The 17800-nt window shown below is 50.8% G+C and overlaps 1 protein-coding gene across 9 annotated transcripts in view; it reads left to right on the forward strand.

The window, feature by feature from the left end:
- The window catches only part of KANSL3 (KAT8 regulatory NSL complex subunit 3), a 34755-nt gene extending 20821 nt beyond the window's left edge, over positions 1-13934 (forward strand). For 6 of the 9 annotated variants that reach the window (XM_084900703.1, XM_084900702.1, XM_084900709.1 and 3 more), the window contains 8 exons: positions 1409-1486; positions 3106-3297; positions 3723-3807; positions 4198-4328; positions 4979-5088; positions 5495-5717; positions 6064-6197; positions 11611-13934. In XM_084900703.1, the coding sequence (XP_084756829.1) occupies positions 1409-1486; positions 3106-3297; positions 3723-3807; positions 4198-4328; positions 4979-5088; positions 5495-5717; positions 6064-6197; positions 11611-11631 (974 nt within the window). In that variant the 3' untranslated portion in view covers positions 11632-13934. The remainder of the gene's footprint in view (positions 1-1408; positions 1487-3105; positions 3298-3722; positions 3808-4197; positions 4329-4978; positions 5089-5494; positions 5718-6063; positions 6198-11610) is intronic. The other 3 variants (XM_084900706.1, XM_084900705.1, XM_084900704.1) reach the window with 2 other exon arrangements.
- The last annotated feature ends 3866 nt before the right edge of the window (positions 13935-17800 follow it).

Here is a 17800-nt window from a genome sequence, read left to right on the forward strand (position 1 = left end):
GCCTGGCCCTGTGGCCCCTCTCTGTGCTCTGCCGCTGACGTCAGGTAGCCATTGGGATGTATTGGCATCTGCAGCTTTTCCCAGGGGCGTGTGAGCAGCGCCTTTCCCACATTCCTGTCCGGGCAGAGTGAACACCGAGGGCTGCTTTCAGGGTGAAACGTCCCTTGAGGTCTGTGTCGGGGCTGCAGCAGTCCACTGGCTACAGCTTTGTCTTGTGTTCTGGCCGGTTAGGCTGTGTGGGCTGACTACATGTATGCTGGCCTCAGGTGCTTTTCTAACTCCCAGTGCGGGGAGCTACCGCTGCTTCAGGCCCTGCACAGCCTCTCCTGCAGCCAGGGTGCCCTCCAGGGTGCTTGGCTTGTTCATCAGATTCCAGGGCAGCTTAATGGGGTCATGCCCTTTCTTTGTGTTGCTTTTGAAGAGTTAAGATTTCCACACTGGGACTTTCAATGAGGCTTATGAGATAGGTGTTAGGGTAGGCTGGGGAATATTGGTGTGATTGAAATTAGAGTTTGGAGATCAGTGAGTGCTACGTAAGAAGCTCTAGGCAAGGGAGTTCAGTGGATAGGGAGAGAAGGAGATGCAGTGGCTCTATCCCTCGCCCACTTTGATCCAGTGGGTGGCTCTGAGATGAGTCTCTTAGGCATTGGTGTTTGATGATGTATCCAGGAGCACATATCAGCTGAGGTTCAGGGACGAGGCAGAAGCCAGAGCTGGTTGGCAGTGAGAGAGAGGTGGAGGTGACAGCAGACTCCTTCCTTCCCCTGTGTGTCCTTCAGTGAAGCCAGGGTAAGGACTTAAAACCCAGGCCTCTAAGGAAGTTGCCCTTGAGGGAGGTGCTGACGAGCAGCAGAATCTCGAGTGGTTAGATGAAGGCAAAAAGGCCAGACGCTCGGGTCATGTGGATGCTCTGTGACCTGGGCTTTCTCAAGTGTGGCAGAGCCAAGTTCTCGGTGGGTGTATCACTCAGGCTTTCGATGAAGAGAGAGCCAGTGGTCTGGTGCCTCTGGAGGGGATCATTGCTTGAGAACCAAGGCGTTTTGGAAAGCTGATTGGAGGGCTGGGTTCGAAATGGAACCCAGAGAATCATGGGGCAGCAGCTGAAGCTGCTTGGACTGAGCTCACAGACAACGGGGAGGACAGCAGCTAATGTCATAGAGCCCTCCCTGCTGCTCGGCCTCTTCCGGTGCTTGACTTGCTGTGGCTCAGGGAATCTTGGCAGTGGCCCCATGGGGCAGGTGCCTTTGTATTTCAGTTTATAGATGATTTCTTGGAGCTGCTAAAAGCAGTAATTCCAGAGAAAGCCCCTGTTGACTATTTTCTAGAACATTCTCATATTCTTACTCCCTCTCTTTCTCTCCTTTCTCTGGCTAGCTGTGATTCTATAATTCTTTCTGATTCCTTCCAGCACAGTTTGCTGCTTTTCTGAAACAAAACATGCTGGTGAGGAAAGCTCTTCCTCCCGGCACCTCCTCCTGTCTCTTCGGTGAGTATCACTCTTTCTCACCTTCTCCCTCTTGGCTCCCGCCGCCTCTCATTGTCCCTGTTTGCTTTCCTCCTGTTCTTTTCTCTCTAGAGACCTTTTTCTTTTTCTTTTCCCCCTGACTCCTTTTGCTTATTGCTCCACTGTCTTTGCTTTTTCTCCATTCTTTCTGTTTGCCTCTCATGGTGTTTTCTCTTTTTGTTTCTTATCATAGCTCTTAGCTCTGCTTCTCCCATGAGTGCCTGTGGCCATTGCCTGTGAGCCTGCGTTTCCTTGGGCATTTTTCTCCCTGCCAGTGGCTTCCTCCCTCCATCCTGGCCGCGGCAAGCCACTTACCGTCATAAAACTGGAGCTCCTTTTCCTTTCGTTACCTCTTTTCGATGCAGATTTTAACTAATGCCTTTTTTTTTTTTTTAATATATTTTATTGATTTTTTTTCACAGAGGAAGAGAGAGGGATAGAGAGCTAGAAACATCGATGAGAGAGAATCATCGTTCAGCTGCCTCCTGCACACCCCCCACTGGGGACATGCCCGCAACCCAAGGTACATGCCCCTGCCCAGAATCGAACCCGGGACCTTTCAGTCCGCAGGCCGACGCTCTATCCACTGAGCCAAACGGGTCCCGGCTTAACTAATGCCTTTTTTAAAGTATGTTTTCTAAATTAACTTTTAGAGAGAGGAACGGAAAGGGATAGAGAGACAGAACTGTCTGTGAGAGAGAAACATCTTTGTCCGCCTCCTACATGCCCCCTGCTGGGGACCATGCCTGCAGCCCAGACATGTGTCCTGACCAGAAGTGAACCGGTGACCTCTTGGTTCTTGAGTCGATGCTCAATCACTGAGCCACACTGACTGGGCTGGTTCCTTGAACAAATCTTCCAAGCTGGTTGTGCCTTGACTATGGTCTGGAATAACTCCCTATGGCCCATGCCATCTCCCTCACCCTCCTGGGACTGCTGCCTTCTTCCAGCCCTGGTTGCCTGTGCTAAGATGAGGGACTGGAGCTGGGGGATCTGGGGGTAAAGAGGGGATCTGTGAGGAAGCCTGAATGATACCCAGGCTTGGCCACATGCAGGGTGAATCTGTTTGAGTCAACGGAGGGGAAAGCCTGTGTGTGAACAGTAGCCTCTCTGTACCGAGGACAAGGGCCCTGGGGCTGGGCTGTGACTGGCCACTGCTGCCCTGTGACTTTGGGTCGGCAGCTGTAAAGGCCTCCTGGCTGAGGTGCTTCCTTGCCGAGGAGCTCCTGAAGCCAGACTGAAATAGGAAAGGGATCACGGCTTTTGAGCCTGGGAGTGCTGTGTAGATCCATTGTGATGAGCCCTGTGATTGGCCTTTGCTGGGCAGGGCTGCAGTGTCTTCTCCTTTCTTTTTGTTCCAACCCACAGCCCCCGTCTTTCCAACTGCAGGGCAGAGTGAGGAATGGGGATGCGCCATGTCCTGAGAGGGGCAGGGGCAGTTCCGCCACAGCGGGCTGAGCGAGGTGGGACTAACACAGGTTGGAGTGTGGCTCCGTGTGTGGCTGGCACTCCTGTGTGTTCCCACATACAGCGTACCCGTACTGGCCCTGACCGTCCGTGTCTGGGAACTGTGGAGGACCTCACTCAGCTCTCTCTCTTAGTTCCCATCTCATCAGAACAAGCGGAGGAAGCAGAGAAAGAGGATCTGAGGGTACAGCTAAAGCGGCACCATCCCTCCAGTCCTCTGTCTGGCAGTAAGGCCTCCAAGCGACCCAAGATCAAGGTGTCCCTCATCTCCCAAGGGGACCCAGCTGGAGGGCCTTGTACTCCTACCCAAGGAGGAACCCCAGAAGGTGAGTTTCCCTTGACTGAGCTCTCCCCGGGCTCGTAACTTTGCCCTCTTGGGGCTGCTTGCTGGCACTCAGCCTCAACTGCAGTGCGAGGGGTGCCTGAGCAGGGGGCTTGAGGTGTCCCACAGGAAGGGGGCAGTGACCTGATCTGCACTAGCACCAGGAGGCAGGACGAAGATCAGAGGAAGCTCTGGGTTCATGCAAGGCATCATATATCTAGGGTTTTTGTTTGTTCGTTTCAATTAAAAATAAAATATTCCAGAAAGTTTAGGCAACAGAAAGAGAAAAAATAACTCCAGCTCTTCCTATTCCCATGTAGTTATTCTTCATTGTTCCGTTTCCAGTCTTTGTCCATATACCGTGCATTCAGCCTGGCTGTGGAGGGAGAGCCGATCGGGCCTGACTGGGGCTTGGGGCTTGTTTTGCAGCTGGGGGAGGAAAGCCCGTCATGATGACCCTGGGGCAGGCGGCAGCAGGTGCCAAGGAGCTCACAGGGCTTCTCACCACAGCCAGGTGAGTCTGCTCCTCGGTCTGTCTCTGTCCCCTTCTTTCTTTTCCCCTTTCTTCTGGTCCACATAGGCTTTGGGCAGATGGTGGATTCTGGGTTCTGACCATCTGAGGAGTGTAACTTCATTTTGGGTGGGATGTTTATTTTTCTTTTGGACAAACGCAGGAGTTCAGTTCATTTTCACCTAAAGTTTGCAAAGCATCCGGTAGCTCTTGCTTCAAGGCCTGAAGTCTTCACTTTAGGCATAACTTCTAGAAGGACTAGTGGCCGATTCAGAAGTTTCTTGCCTCGTGTCCATTGCTGAAACCTTGCTGGGCTCCATTCCGGCCCCTCCCGGTGCTGCTAGGGCTTGCTGCCCTCAACCTGTGTGTAACAGCTCCTGTCTTTACATGCAGGCCCAGTGCTTCTGAAGCGGCTGTGCCAGCCAGCCCGGCCTCCTCCGTGGTCTCCAGCAGCACCGCCCCCAGCCCCCTGCACACACTCCAGAGCCGCCTGGTGGCCACCTCCCCTAGCAGCTCTCTCCCAGGTACCCGGGCACAGCATCCGACCTCCCAGCAGAGTCTGGGCAGCTGGTGGAGGGTGGTCCTGGCAAACAGCCTGGAGCTGAATCCCGAGGACATTCCTGGGGTCTCAGGATGTCAGGGAAGTTTGACAAGAAGCTGGAATTAGCTTCAAGGGGCATGAAGTTCTTGGCCTTAATATGTACAATGAATAAACATCACAGTCTGCAGGCAGTGCACCCTACACTGTAAGGAGGAGAAATTGCTGGTAGAAGATGAGGTATTGTGTTTTATTTCGGTGTTTTTCTCAGCATGTTCTCTGGTGAGGATTAAATTACATTTTTAAAAAGTCCTTTCACTTCCCTAGAAGAAGTGAGGGAATTTGGAGTTCTGAACAGTGGGATTCAACCTCTCTGGTTTTCCTAAAACTGCCCACACTCTAGGACAGGTGGTTGGGAGCAGGTTGGGATGTGCGGAGGAATGGAAGGCGTGCATCTGCATGGACCCTTCCTCACATGGGCTCCAGCGGGCATGCTGGGGCCCTGCTGGCTAGAGCGGGAGGCATGTCCGGGGGAAGAGCACACATGGCGTTGGCTGGCTGGGGAGGGTGGACGGGCATGACTGCTCTCGAATAAATGGTGGAGCTTGTACTGATGGCTGTCATGTCATTGCCTAGGGGCCACATCCGCCAGCAGCCTCCTCCAAGGCCTCAGCTTCAGCTTACAGGACATCAGCAGCAAGGCCTCGGGCCTCCCGGCAAGTCCCTCCCCAGGACCATCCCCACAGGTGCGCCTCTGCCTTCCTCTGGGCTGGGCTGGGCAGGTGTGGGAGGAAGCCTCCGCTTGGTGGTTTTTGGTGGGGAGTCTGGGTCTGGAGTCTGGGTCAGGACAAATAGCCTCTGGCTTCTCAGCTGGGAGCTACCCAAGGTTACGGCTCCGTCACTTACTGTGGGACACTGGGCAGGTTTCCTGATCTCTCTGTATCTTTGTTTCCTTGTCTGTACAATGACCATGGAAGTCTATCCCTCACAGAGCTGTTTGAGGGCGAAATATGTGGGGAATGCCTGGAAGAGCACCTGCATGTGGTGGGCACTCAGTACAGGGCAGCCTTTCTAACATGCTGTGGGCACGCCACACTTGTGCATGGCTGTTGGGCAACAGCTTCTGATCCCCTGGGCTGGTGTGTCCCACAGGCCACCAGTGTGAAGCTGCCCACTCCCATACAGAGCCTGGGTGCCATCACCACAGGCACCAGCACCATTGTCCGTACCATTCCTGTCGCCACCACTCTCTCGTCCTTGGGTGCCGCTCCTGGTGGAAAACCTACAGCCATCCACCAGCTGCTGACCAATGGGGGCCTCGCCAAGTTGGCAAGCAGCCTCCCTGGCCTGGCTCAGATCTCCAACCAAGCATCAGGTGAGTCTTTCTTGAGGACCATGGGGATTCCCGGATATGGGGTCTTCCCCCAGGACCTTCTTGTCTCACATGGGCCAGGGATGCTATTGAACCCAACCAGGGCCTTGGCATCCACCCTCAGGGATTTAGCTGTGTGTCTGGGGGGCGGGGGGGGGTCCATCCCCCAGAGAGGTTGAGAGAGCACAGGCTGTTTTCTGCTGCCTTTCAGAATGACTGAGGGCTGTAGATTACCCAGCTGGGGAGGAGGCCAAAGAGGGTGTGCTGTGGGGAAGAAACTCCCCAGGAAAGGAAATAGGGGTGTGACAAAACACACACACACACACACACACCCTACTTCTCTTCTCAGGCTTGAAGGTCCCCACCACCATTACGCTGACCTTACGAGGGCAACCAAGCCGGATCACCACACTGAGCCCCATGGGCCCAGGAGTAGCCCCATCCGAGGAGCCCGCCTCCCAGGTGCTGCCCTCCAGCTCACAGGTGAGTCTGCCCGGGAAGATGGGGGAGACAGGCTCTAGCAGTTTCCATGTACTGGGCTTGTAGTTAGGTCAGATTCAAATCCAGAACCGGGCTTGTAGCTTTGGACCTTTGAGCCTCCTTTTCTGTCACACTCCCTGGACCGTTGTGAGGTTAAATGTGTAGTGTCCCCGTGTGTCCTAGTGCCTGTGTTTCATGTTTTGGTTTACTTTCCCTCCCCATTCCTTTTTTTCTCTGCTCAGTTCTGTCATGCATTGGTTGTGGCTCAGGGTTTCTAGCATTGTGCCCTTCCAGATCTGGACACTCATTGCCGTCTTTTTCGGGCACAACTTGGTGTTTGGTTTTTTATTTTATTTTATTTTATTTTTTAACATATGTATTTTTATTGATTTCAGAGAGGAAAGAAGGAGAGAGGTAGAAATATCAATGATTAGAGAGAATCATTGATCGGCTACCTCTTACACACCCTGCACTAGGGATCAAGCCCACAACCTGGGCATGTGCCCTGACTGGGAATCGAACCATGACCTCCTGGTTCATAGGTTAACACTCAACCACTGAGCCATGCTGGCTGGGCCACAACTAGGTTTTTTATAGCTCTTACCAGAAGTCACCTGCAAGTCCTCTTAGCTGATCTGATTTCCTTTATGACCTTTTCCAGTGAAATGTTTCTAATCTTAATTGGTGATCTGAGAGCCACTCAAAGGCCAGAGATTAAAGAGAACAGTCGTTTGTGCCCAGTGTGGAGTGTGCTTGCCTCAGTGCCCACCGTTCCAGCAAAGCCTTTCACACAGGACGGTGCTGTGCCAGCTGTGTGGCAGAGCTGGCCCTGAGCCTGGCTTTCCCACACGGGCTTTGCCTGGGGCCGGGGCTGGGCATGCGTGGCAGGGACCGTTGCTGACTGGACCAGAAGCTCCTCTGCACAGAGGCTGTTCCTGGCCCTGCTGGGGTCAGAGCCACCCCTGCTGTCTGCAGAGAGGGGGCGTGTTCTCGTTATTTTATTCATTATTGTTTCAGTCACAGGGTGATTATGCTTATCTACATATATAAAAGCCTAAGTGACTGAACAACCAACCGGTCCATCGGTCTCTATGCCGCACACTGACCACCAGGGGCAGACGCTAAATGCAGGAGCTGCCCTCTCGTGGTCAGTGCGTCCCACAGCGCGAGTGTCGCTCTGCTTTGAAGGGCACCAGAAGCCAGGCACACAGCTGGCAGGTGCAACTGTGGTGCCTCTGTGGCTACATGCTACCCAGTGGCCGGGCAGGCGCAGTGAGGTCGGCATGAGCGGGGGTGGCACAGCACCTGCCCTGATACTACATCCCCCAGGGGTCCCGGATTGCAAGAGGAGCAGGCCAGGCTGAGGGACCCCACCGGTGCATTTAGAAAGTGCAAATTTCCCATGATACCATTCCCAGGAGGATATCCACTGTTAGTAGCTTGATCTTCATTCTTCTAGATTTTTCTCTGTATGCAAAGTGTATTACTTTAATTTTTGACAAAAATGAGATCACAAAATATGGACTTTTATAGCTATCTTTGTTTACAAAACACATTATGATGTGTTTCCCTGTTGATTACAGAGAGACCCATCTATGCTCTGACAAAGGAGCTATTAGATTCAGACCTATTGCTCTGACAAGGCAGTTGTAAGAAAGTGGGCTTCAGCCGAAACCGGTTTGGCTCAGTGGAGAGAGCGTCGGCCTGCGGACTGAAAGGTCCGGGTTCGATTCTAGTCAAGGGCATGTACCATAGTTTCGGGCACATCCCCCAGTGGGTGTGCAAGAGGCAGCTGATCAATGATTCTCTCTCATTGATGTTTCTAACTCTCTGTCCCTCTCTCTTCCTCCCTGTAAGAAATCAATAAAATATATTTTTTTTAAAAAGAAAGTGGGCTTCACCGCCACTGATAGAGAGCTGGGTTATGTTTGTGTTTTGACATCGTAAGTAATGGTGTGGTGCACACCCTCGTCATGATGTTTGTTTACTCGGGGAACTTGTACAGGCTGGAGACCAGTATGTGTATGCATACTGTATGTATGAGTGTATGCATCTACCCCCTGCCCGCTGCCTATTGTCCTTCACCAGGTTTTGCTAATTTACAAGTTAAGACACAGTGATGAGAATATCTGTTTGTTTATCCAGGGGTCTTCAAACTTTTTAAAGTGGGGGCCAGATCACAGTCCCTCGGAGAGCTGGAGGGCCGGACTATATGAACTACTAATTCCTACTGTAACACCTTGGCTGCGCTCACTGCCCAAAAAACCTGGCGGGCAGGATCAGACTCCCCTGGGGGCTGCATGTGGCCCGCGGGCCGTAGTTTGAAGACCCCTGGTTATACCATTGTCAGGTGTGGAAATTAGTATTTTTAATTTTATTGATTTGGTGGGTGAGAAGTTAAATTGTTTTAATGTGCATTTTTCTGATTATTTGTGAGATGGTATGTCTTTTATGAATTACCTGTTATATTCTGTGTCTGATTATTTTATAGCAACTTTAAATATTCCAATGTTGTTCCTTTATCTATTTTATACAAGTTGCATATACTTTATTCCAGTCAGTTGCGCTTTTTTTCCTTTCTATTGAAATATTAAATTCATGTCTTTCAACTTTGTTTCTGGATCTTTTATCATGCAGACATTAAAAAATTTTATACAGTAAGGTCTTCAAATCTTTTCCCTTATGCTCTTCCCATTACAAGATTATAATCTTATTGCATTTTGTTTTTAATATATTTTCTTTTTAAGATTGTGGTAAAATATACATACATACCCTTTTTAAGGCCCAGTTAAGTGGCATAAAGCACTCACATTGTTGTGCAGCCATCACCACAGTTCACCTCTAGAACTCCCCCATCATCCCATATTGAAACTGTTTTCTTATCATGCTTGTTTGTTTACCTTTAGTTTTCATTCCACTTGGAATTTGTTTCTTTTTTTAAAAAAATTTATTTCTATATGCTAAGCGAGATAAGGATCTAACTACAGAGTAGTCCATTCATTTTTCGTTGTTTGACATCCACTGCTCTCTCATTCTAGATTACCATGCACACATGGGCCAGTTTTGTACCACTTGACCTGTCTGTTCCTACACTGGCTTTCTATTATTGTTTGGTAATGCAGGTCCTCCAATTAAGGGAGTATCAGTTGTGTTTCTAGTTTGCTAATATCTTTATCCTTTTCCTTTCTCCTGATAAATAATGGGTTTTTAATTTTGTCCATTGCCCTTTTGGAATCAAATGAGTTGAATGAACATAAATAGTTCCTTGTAATTAAACTAATGAATTACTTCAATAGATTTCCTAATGTTGAGCTATCAAATTTTTCAGATTCAGGAGTTTGTCCAATATGTCCTATTATTTTTTTTTCACATGTCCACACTTATTTTTATTTTGCATACATGGGAAAGAAGACCCTATCAAAAGGAACAAAACATAATAGGAAAAAAAACACAATAGAAAGAAAAAAACCAAGTGTTTCAGAGAAAGGAACTCTTCGGATTTGCTTTTATTTTAGTAAAGGTTTTGGCCTCTGCTTATTAGTGATATTGGCCTGTAGCTTTCTTTCAGTCACCTCTGCTTTTGTGTGTGCTTTTCCCATAAGATGATATGAGAAGTATTTTATGTTTTTCTCATCTTCTCAAACGTTTATATGTCGTAGAAATGACCAGTTCCTAGGTGTTTGATGGAAAGGACCTCTAAGCCTTCGGGCCTGTTTTCAGGCAGTTCTGACCTTTGCTGATGCCGCCTGAGGCACAGCTGGAAACAGGCCCACCCGGTGCCCTCCGCTTTGTCAGGTGGTCCTTCGGCTGCGGTGCATTGGGGCGCTGGTTAGTGTTGAAGAGATTAGCGTCGTTGGGAACGTCTTCCTGGCTAAATGGAAGACCAGAATAAAGATAATATACTACTTCTACCTGGGGAAGTTAACTCAGAGCTTAGTTTGTATCTCAGTACAATGGGTGGTAATTACTAGGGAGGTTCTGGTGATGATTCCTTTCTTACAAAGGAGATATTATTAGATTCAGACTTGCTGACTTGAAAGCTTCTAACAATTACCTTATAGTGTTCAGACTGCCAGACAGTGGTCAGGCCCTCTGCTTCAGCAAGCTGTGTGATCCTGGGCAAGTCACCCAACCTCTCTGGACTTTGGTTTTCTCGTCTAGTCTGGTGAGGCGGTGGTTGTTGTGGTGCTGGGATTAGTAGGACCTGTCTCAGAACCTCCTCAGGCTTTGGAAGATGTATTTCCAAAGGTTGAGAAACAATCCACCCATTTATGACATTTACAATACATTTGGAAATGTGAACACTGACTGGATAATGGTTGGTATGAAGGAATTATTAACCTTTTTGTGTGTAATAATGGTGTTTAAAAGTTGGAAACAATATCCCCTTCCTATTTTCGGGTTCCAAACTGCAGTATTTTTGGGTAGAATGAATTTACAAAGAAAGGCAGTGTGAGCACCAGCTAATGTCTCTGAGGTTGTGCAAACATGAATGTCTGCTTTGTTTCTGGCACTGAAGGTGCTTACTGCGAGCTTCCTTCATGGAGCTGACAGCGGTGTGGTCCTGAGAGGCTGGAGGGGAGCAGGGACAGAGGCTGCTGTGCCTGCGTCCACGTCCTGAAAGCATCCTTGCCTGTGGTCACCAGGCTTCCCTCTGCCTGGCGACACCTCTGTGGCCACATGGCCGTGGCGGCCCCTGGGAGTGGGCACTGTCAGGTGTATTACTGACCAGGACGGAGCAAGCTCAGTGCACAGCCTGTCTTTGGGCGGGGTGAGCACATGGGAGGTGCATCCTTTCGGATTCTAAATGTCAGACCCTCCTCGCGCCTCCTCTCCTGCCCCTCTGGCCTCCCCTCTGCTGCTTTTCCGGGTGAAATCTAGAGAAGGGAGAGAACCTGGTGAGAAAAGGCCAGTTCTCTCAGCCTTGCTTCATTCTTCCTGAATGTGAGGCTCAGCAAGTCAGGGCGTCCTCCACAACACTGAAAGCCGGGGAGGCCTGGGAGGGATCCGCCGCACAGCATGGAAAACCTCTCTCAGTCTGTCCCTTCCCCTTCCCCTGGCTCCTTTCCGCATTTACCCTGGCCTCGAGTGTAATAGAGCTCGCCTTTGTAGTTAAACAAGTATACTCGGTGATTTATGCAGCTTGGCTCATCTAACCCCAGTGCCTGGCGTGTGCTGTCATAAGCTGAGGAAAAGGAAGCTCAGAGCATGGCCACTGGCCCTGGGAAGTGGCAGGGTCTGAGTGCAGCATCCATGCTGTGTGACCCACTGGCTGCCAGAAGGCACGTCCTTGTGCACAAGGCTTTTCCCCATGGAGAGTCTCTTCGGCATAAATTCTCAGGCTTGGGGTGAGGGGCCGGAGGATGTGGAATGTTAACTGCCAAGTTCTGACCTGTTCACTCCTCTCCTGCCCTAGCGCCTGCCTCCAGCTCCCTGACGACGCACGTGAGGTTGGTGATGGCTGCTGCCGGGAAGCCCGGGCACCTGTGCTGTCCTGCTGAGCTGCCCACTTGTCTGAAAACCCTTTAAGACACTCATTTCTGCCTCTCTGCCAGCTGCCTTCGGGGTTGGCCTGTGGGTCCTGTGAGATGTCAGGCTAAGTGACATGGTGCCAGCAAGGGGAGCATCGTCCCTCAGCATCTACAGGTCTGGCTCCCAGAACCGCTGGCTCCTCAGCAGGCCGGGACTTTGGCAGATCACCAGCGCTAGCTGTGACTTGCCCCGGGCAGCATTTCACGAAGGAGCCTTTTGGAAGTCTGTGCTACCCTCTGCCAAGTTGGGAGGAGACATGCTTGTGGTCTAGGGCTGCAGGGGTTCAGATTGCGAGCCCTTTGCTGAGGGCCAGCGTCATCCCGGCCGCCAGCTGGCGGTCAGTATTAAAAGGATGTTTTGGACGTTCTGCTGCCCTCACTGAGTAGCAGAGGAGAGTAAAACACAGCTCCCTCGTAGGAATCACACCAGTCGTCTCTGCGACTGAGAATACCTAACTCGGATCCATCCGGGCAGAGCACACTGGGCTGTCCTCTCAGTCCCTTTGGCCACTGACATGTGGAGAGCAGCAGTCGCTAAGAGAGGAAAACAGGCCCCTTTTTTTATCGTGGGTTGGGCACTTCCTCTATGCAGAGAGCCTGCAGGTCCAGAAAGGTCGAAGAAGACCAATGGCCAGCAAAGGAAGTAGCTTCAAAGATGAGTCAGTAAGCCCTGCTGCTAAAACGATTCGGGCTTGAGGCTTTGCCTCTCGGTCCTAAGGAGCTGCAGAGTCAACTGGCGATGAGAAGAATTTGCAAGGTCAGGGGGAAGATAGCCCCACCCCCAAAACCTCTCCCCAGTGCTGGCAGGTGAAACGGGTAGCCAGCTAAGTTAGCATCTGGGCGTCCCAGGAAGCCTCGGCAGAAGACCACGAAGGCCGAGCTTCCGTGTTGGTGTCTGTTTCTGTGACCCATGCAGTTTGCCTTCCTGCTCAGAAGTGGGGGGACCGCTGGCACTGACGCTCCCGGGCAGCACTCTGCTCCTGGTGCCAGCCTGCGCCCGGAGGAGCAAGTCTCTGGACAAGTAGTCGCTGCAGATGGAGCTTGGAGTCCCTCCCCTCCTCACAGTACTTTTGTGCAAAGGTAGCTTTAGATTTGGCTTAGAACACATTGTCCGCAGCAGCCTCCCTTCCCCCCTTTCGTGCTCCAGAACGTTCCCAGCTATGGCGATGAGTCAGGCACCGGTGGGACTCTGCGGTGTCTGTAGGCAGGGAGACCACAGCATGCCATGGCTGGGACTGTGGTCCAGGGTCCTGGCCCAAACCAGACAGCCTGCCTTCACTTCAGGAGTGCCCCCCTTCCATCTGAGTGGCAGCCAGGCGGGGTGCACAGCGTGCGGGACGGGAGACAGGTCTGGGCACGTGTAAGAGAGGAGTGGAGGGCATCTTAAACGTCATGCACTGACCCCCGCAGAGCTGGGCTCTGGTGACTCGGAGAATGGCGCTCTATTCTTGCATCAGCTGGTAGAGAACTGCTTTCTGAAATTCAGGAGGCAGTAAGTTTGAAGAAGAAATGAAATCTGAAAGAGGCATCCCTAGGCCAGGGGGTTGATAACTTTAAGGTAGAATAACATTCCAGCAGGACCTGAGGCTAGTGGGACTGTGAACATGGAAGCTTTTAGGAATCATTGGGACGGGCAGAGGGTCCTGAACGGCCACTCGTGACGGCGGGGTGCCGCCTAGACAGCGCAGGCTGGGCTGCCCCTGGAAGATGCCGGCGTGGTGTGTGCTGGGGCCAGAGCAGCAACAACCACCTCCCTAGTCCTTCCCACGGAGGGAAGACTTCCTGAGGCTTGGGGTGCACACCCTGGAGAATGCCGGCCTGGAGAAGGGGAGTTGTAAGGACATAGGTTCTTCACCGCAGAGGGAGGCTAGAGGGCCGTCATTGAGTCCATAGAGTCACGTTCGCGGGTTCCACGTGTCTATTCCACCCACACCGCCGGAAATGGAAAAGGAGCTTCTACCCACCGCCCAGCAGGCTGGGTCTGACCGCAGGTGGGATCTGCTGGCCGGAGCGCGGAGGATCCAAAGGCTCTGGGTGAATTCTGGGGTGACAGGAGTGCTGGTGCCTGTAGGGGAAGATGGAGGAAGACCTGTCTGTCCTGGGGCCCCCACAGGGCAATCTGGGCTGGATGGTTACAGACTGAGCCCCTGTGACGGTTCTGTTCACATTAGTAAGAACATTACAGAAATAAAAACGACTTTGCATCGCTCCCTCTCGTTTTCAGTTGGCTTCTTGTGTGTGTCTGGTAACTACCCAGAAAATAAAAGCTAAGATACTGTGGTCACACCTGAGTTCATCCATTGACGCCAGTGCCATGGGGTAATTCCTTTAGTGGTGAGGAAACCGAGGCACAGAAAAGTCACAGTAGGAAGTGGCAGGAGCAGGGCTAGAGCCCAGGCAGTCGCTGGCAGTGTCGGGGTTCTGAGGGGAGACTCAGGAGGTTTGGCCTTCATGTGACCCTTCTTGGTTCACGTCCAACCAGGTCTGCAGGGATTGCTGCTGGCAGGGCGGCCTGGCTCAGTAGGTGGGGTTTCTTGCCCTTGGTCCTGAGAAATTGAAATCCCTTTTCACATCCTGTACCTCCACCCCTCCAGTAAGTAGTGAGGTGAAGAATGGATTCCAACCACCAGATTATTTGTAAGCTTGTATACAAGAGGACCTTCCTGCTGACCCTTAATTCCAGGCCCCTGTCTGCGTCGGAACCCTCTGGGTGGAGCCATGGTGTGGGTCCGTGGGCCCTGCACAGGGGGCTCATCTGTCCCATCCGTGGTAGAGACTCAGAGTTCTTTCCCTCCCTCCCACTGACCGGGGAGTCGGATGGAGTGAGAGATGGGACCAGGTGTTCAGATGATAGCTGTCCTAAACTTCAGGAGTGGAGGACAGGGCCGTAGCAAATTATGATGCAGAAAAATCTTTGGTATCTTTAGCTCCCTTATTAGATTTTTTGTAACCCTCACCTGAAGATATTTTTCCCATTGAATTTTCAGAGAGTGGGAGCGAGGGAGAGAAACATTGATGTGAGAGAAACATGGATCACATGCGCCCCAGCCAGGGTCGGGGATTGAACCTGCAACCCATTTACATGCCCTTGACTGGGAATGGAACCCTGTCAACCCTTCAGTGTTCAGATCAATGCTCTAACCATTGAGCACACCAGCCAGGGCTTAGCTCCCTTTCTTAAAGCATGTTAGGCTTGGTGATTATAGGAAGCAGAGACCACTCGCCACCCAAATTAGTTTGTAAAGGGAGCCTTCTCCCGGTGGGCGTTAGACTGGACCTGGCGGTTTCTGCTCCGGCCTCCTGGCCTGTGTTACAGCCTCCCGCCACGGAGCCCTCCGTGGATGATGGCTCCTCTCAGCCCGACTGCGGCTGGGCCCCACGCGGCTGACCAGCTGCGTCCTCAGTTCTGACAGTGGCGTGGAGCGTGGTGTTGAGCGCTGACACTCACTGTGGGACCGGCTGTCTCCCCTTCAGTTCTGTCCGTGCTTGGACCCCAGAGCTGGCAGTTCTACCGTCTGGAGCGTGCGTACCCGGCGAAGATGCCTGTGTCTTGTGAGTTGTCATTATGTAATGTCTCTACCTGCTCATTTTCTTGACCCTGCAGTTTATTTTATCTGACATTCTGATGTCAGCTCTGATGTCAATCTGTCTTTTAATTGGTATGTTTAGACTGTCTCCATTTAATGTAATTATACAGGGTGGGGCAGAAGTAGGTTTACAGTTGTGAGCATGTAAAACACAGTTTATTCTTGTATTTTATTTATTAATTATTTATTATCTTCCATACAAATAACTGTAGACCTATTTTTGCCCCACCCTGTAGCTGTGTTAGGGCTTACGTCAGCCATTTTACTTTTGCTTTCTGTTTGCTTTTTTCCTGCTTTCAAGTGCCTAACTTGAACGTTTTTTTAGGATGCCATTTTGATTTATTTGTAGTGTTTGTTTGCTTTTAATCCTCACTTGAGGGGTGAGCATATTTTTTCCATTGATTTTTAAAATATTTATTGATTTCAGTGAGGAAGGGAGAGGGAGAGAGAAGTAGAAATATCAATGACGAGAGAGAATCGTTGATTGGCTGCCTCCTGCATGCCCCCAACTGGGGATCGGGCCCACAAACCAGGCATGTGCCCTTGACTGGAATTGAACCTGGGACCCTTCAGCCCGCAGCCCAATGCTCCAACCACTGAGCCAAACCAGATAGGGCTCCATTAATTTTTAGAGAGTGGAAGGGAGGTGGAGAGAGAGAAATATCCATGTTAGAGAGAGACATCAATTGGTTGCCTCCCACAGGTGTCCCAACTGAGGATAGGGATTAAATCTGCAAGACAGGTACATGCCTTTGGGTATCGAACCCATGACCCTCCAGCGCGCAGGCCAACATGCTAACCACTGAGGCATGCTGGCCAGGGCTCTCTGTAGTGTTTTTGAGTGTCTGCTTGTTTAGCCAGCTTTTAGTGGTTGCTCTAGATGTTGCATTGTGTACACACAGAACTCACCAGTCTGCTGGTGTCCGCACTTACAGTTGGAAGTAGAAGCCTCACCTCCTTTCTGTCCCTTTCCCCTCCCCCATTCTGATATAACTGCATGTTGAGAAGCACATTAGACAGTGTTGCAAGTTTTTTTTCAAATGTAATTTAGAAAACTCAAGAGGAGAAGGAAAATCAATTGTATGTACCCTTATTTTTATTCTTTACAATGTTCTTCCTTCCTTCCTGATGTTCCGAGAGTCCTGCTTTTATTATTTCCCTTCTGCTTAGAGAACTTCCTGTAGGCAGTCTGTAGAGGTCAGCTGTCAATAATGTTTTTGATTTTCCTTCATCTGGCCATGGCTTAACTTCCCTTTTATTACTGAAGGATGTCTTCCCTGGATATACAGGGTGCCCCTCAGAATGTGCACACGCACTTTGAATAAACAAAGGCAGTGTTCATTAAAATACATTTCATTTTCAAAATTGAACTGTCAGCTGTTGGTGTATACATTTTTTGGGACACCCTGTATATAACCATTCTTTTCTTTTAGCACTTGAAAAATGTTAGCTACTTCCTTGGTTTCTAATGAGAAATCTATCATCCAAAAAATGTTTCCCTATAGAAAAGGTATTGTTTCTTTGTGCTTTCAATATTTTTTCTTAGCTCTAAAATAAATAAATCTCAATGAGAATAGAGGTTCTTTAAGAGGTCTGTTATCTAACCTAATTTAATCTAATCTAATCTGAAGGTAAGAAAATAATATTACTCAGACACGTAAACATACAAACAGGCCTTACAGCTTTGCCTCTAGAATTTCACCATATGTGAAGAACACACAGAAAAACAAAACTCTGGTTTGAACATTTCAATGAGCCGTTTGTTCTCTTCCCAGTGGGTCTGAATGCTTAACTGACTGAGCTCACGGAGCCCAAACAGAAGCGCGACAAGTCGATGCTCTGGTCTTCCGCCAACAGCAGCACGACCTCTGTCCCTCCTCCACGGCTCCCTCGCCCTCTGTGTCCTGTTAGTCACGTGGCTGCTCGGGACAGCAAGGGCGGTGGTGAATATGAGTTTTTCTAGCTTTTGCCTTGGGAAGATGGTTTATGATGTAAGAGAGGGCCAAAGCGAAGGGAGAATGTTGGGAAGCCAGACCCTCTGCACACCCTCGGGGTTCGTGATCACCTTCCTCGTTCCTCGCTGGTCAGGGGAAACCTCCTCAGGGGGGGCAGATCTCATCTCCCCCCCGCTCCCTCTGTCTGAGACTCCACACTCCACGGTGTCCGATGGACTTCCCCTGCTCCTGTGCCAGCAGAAGCTGAATCAGGCCCCACTGGGGTCAAGGAGCCTGCGGACCGCCTGGAACTGCCAGCATTGTTTGCACACACACCACGCCAGGCTTTTCTGGAGAGCACCAGTCCGGCTCCTTGTCCCAGGTCTTGAGAGCTTGTTTGGGGGTTCTAGCAGGGGAGCACAGTGACTCCTACACCCTTGACCGAAGACCGGGCCTCTCCGCTGGGGGAAGGTCATCCTCTTCAACCGAGCTCGCAGCTTCTGGAGGGACGCACATGGATTGGGGGGGGGAGGGGGGGTAATTCACCTCGCCAG

The sequence above is a fragment of the Pipistrellus hanaki genome (genome assembly GCF_964339955.1).
Source record: "Pipistrellus hanaki genome assembly, chromosome: 12".
NCBI lineage: Eukaryota > Metazoa > Chordata > Mammalia > Chiroptera > Vespertilionidae > Pipistrellus > Pipistrellus hanaki.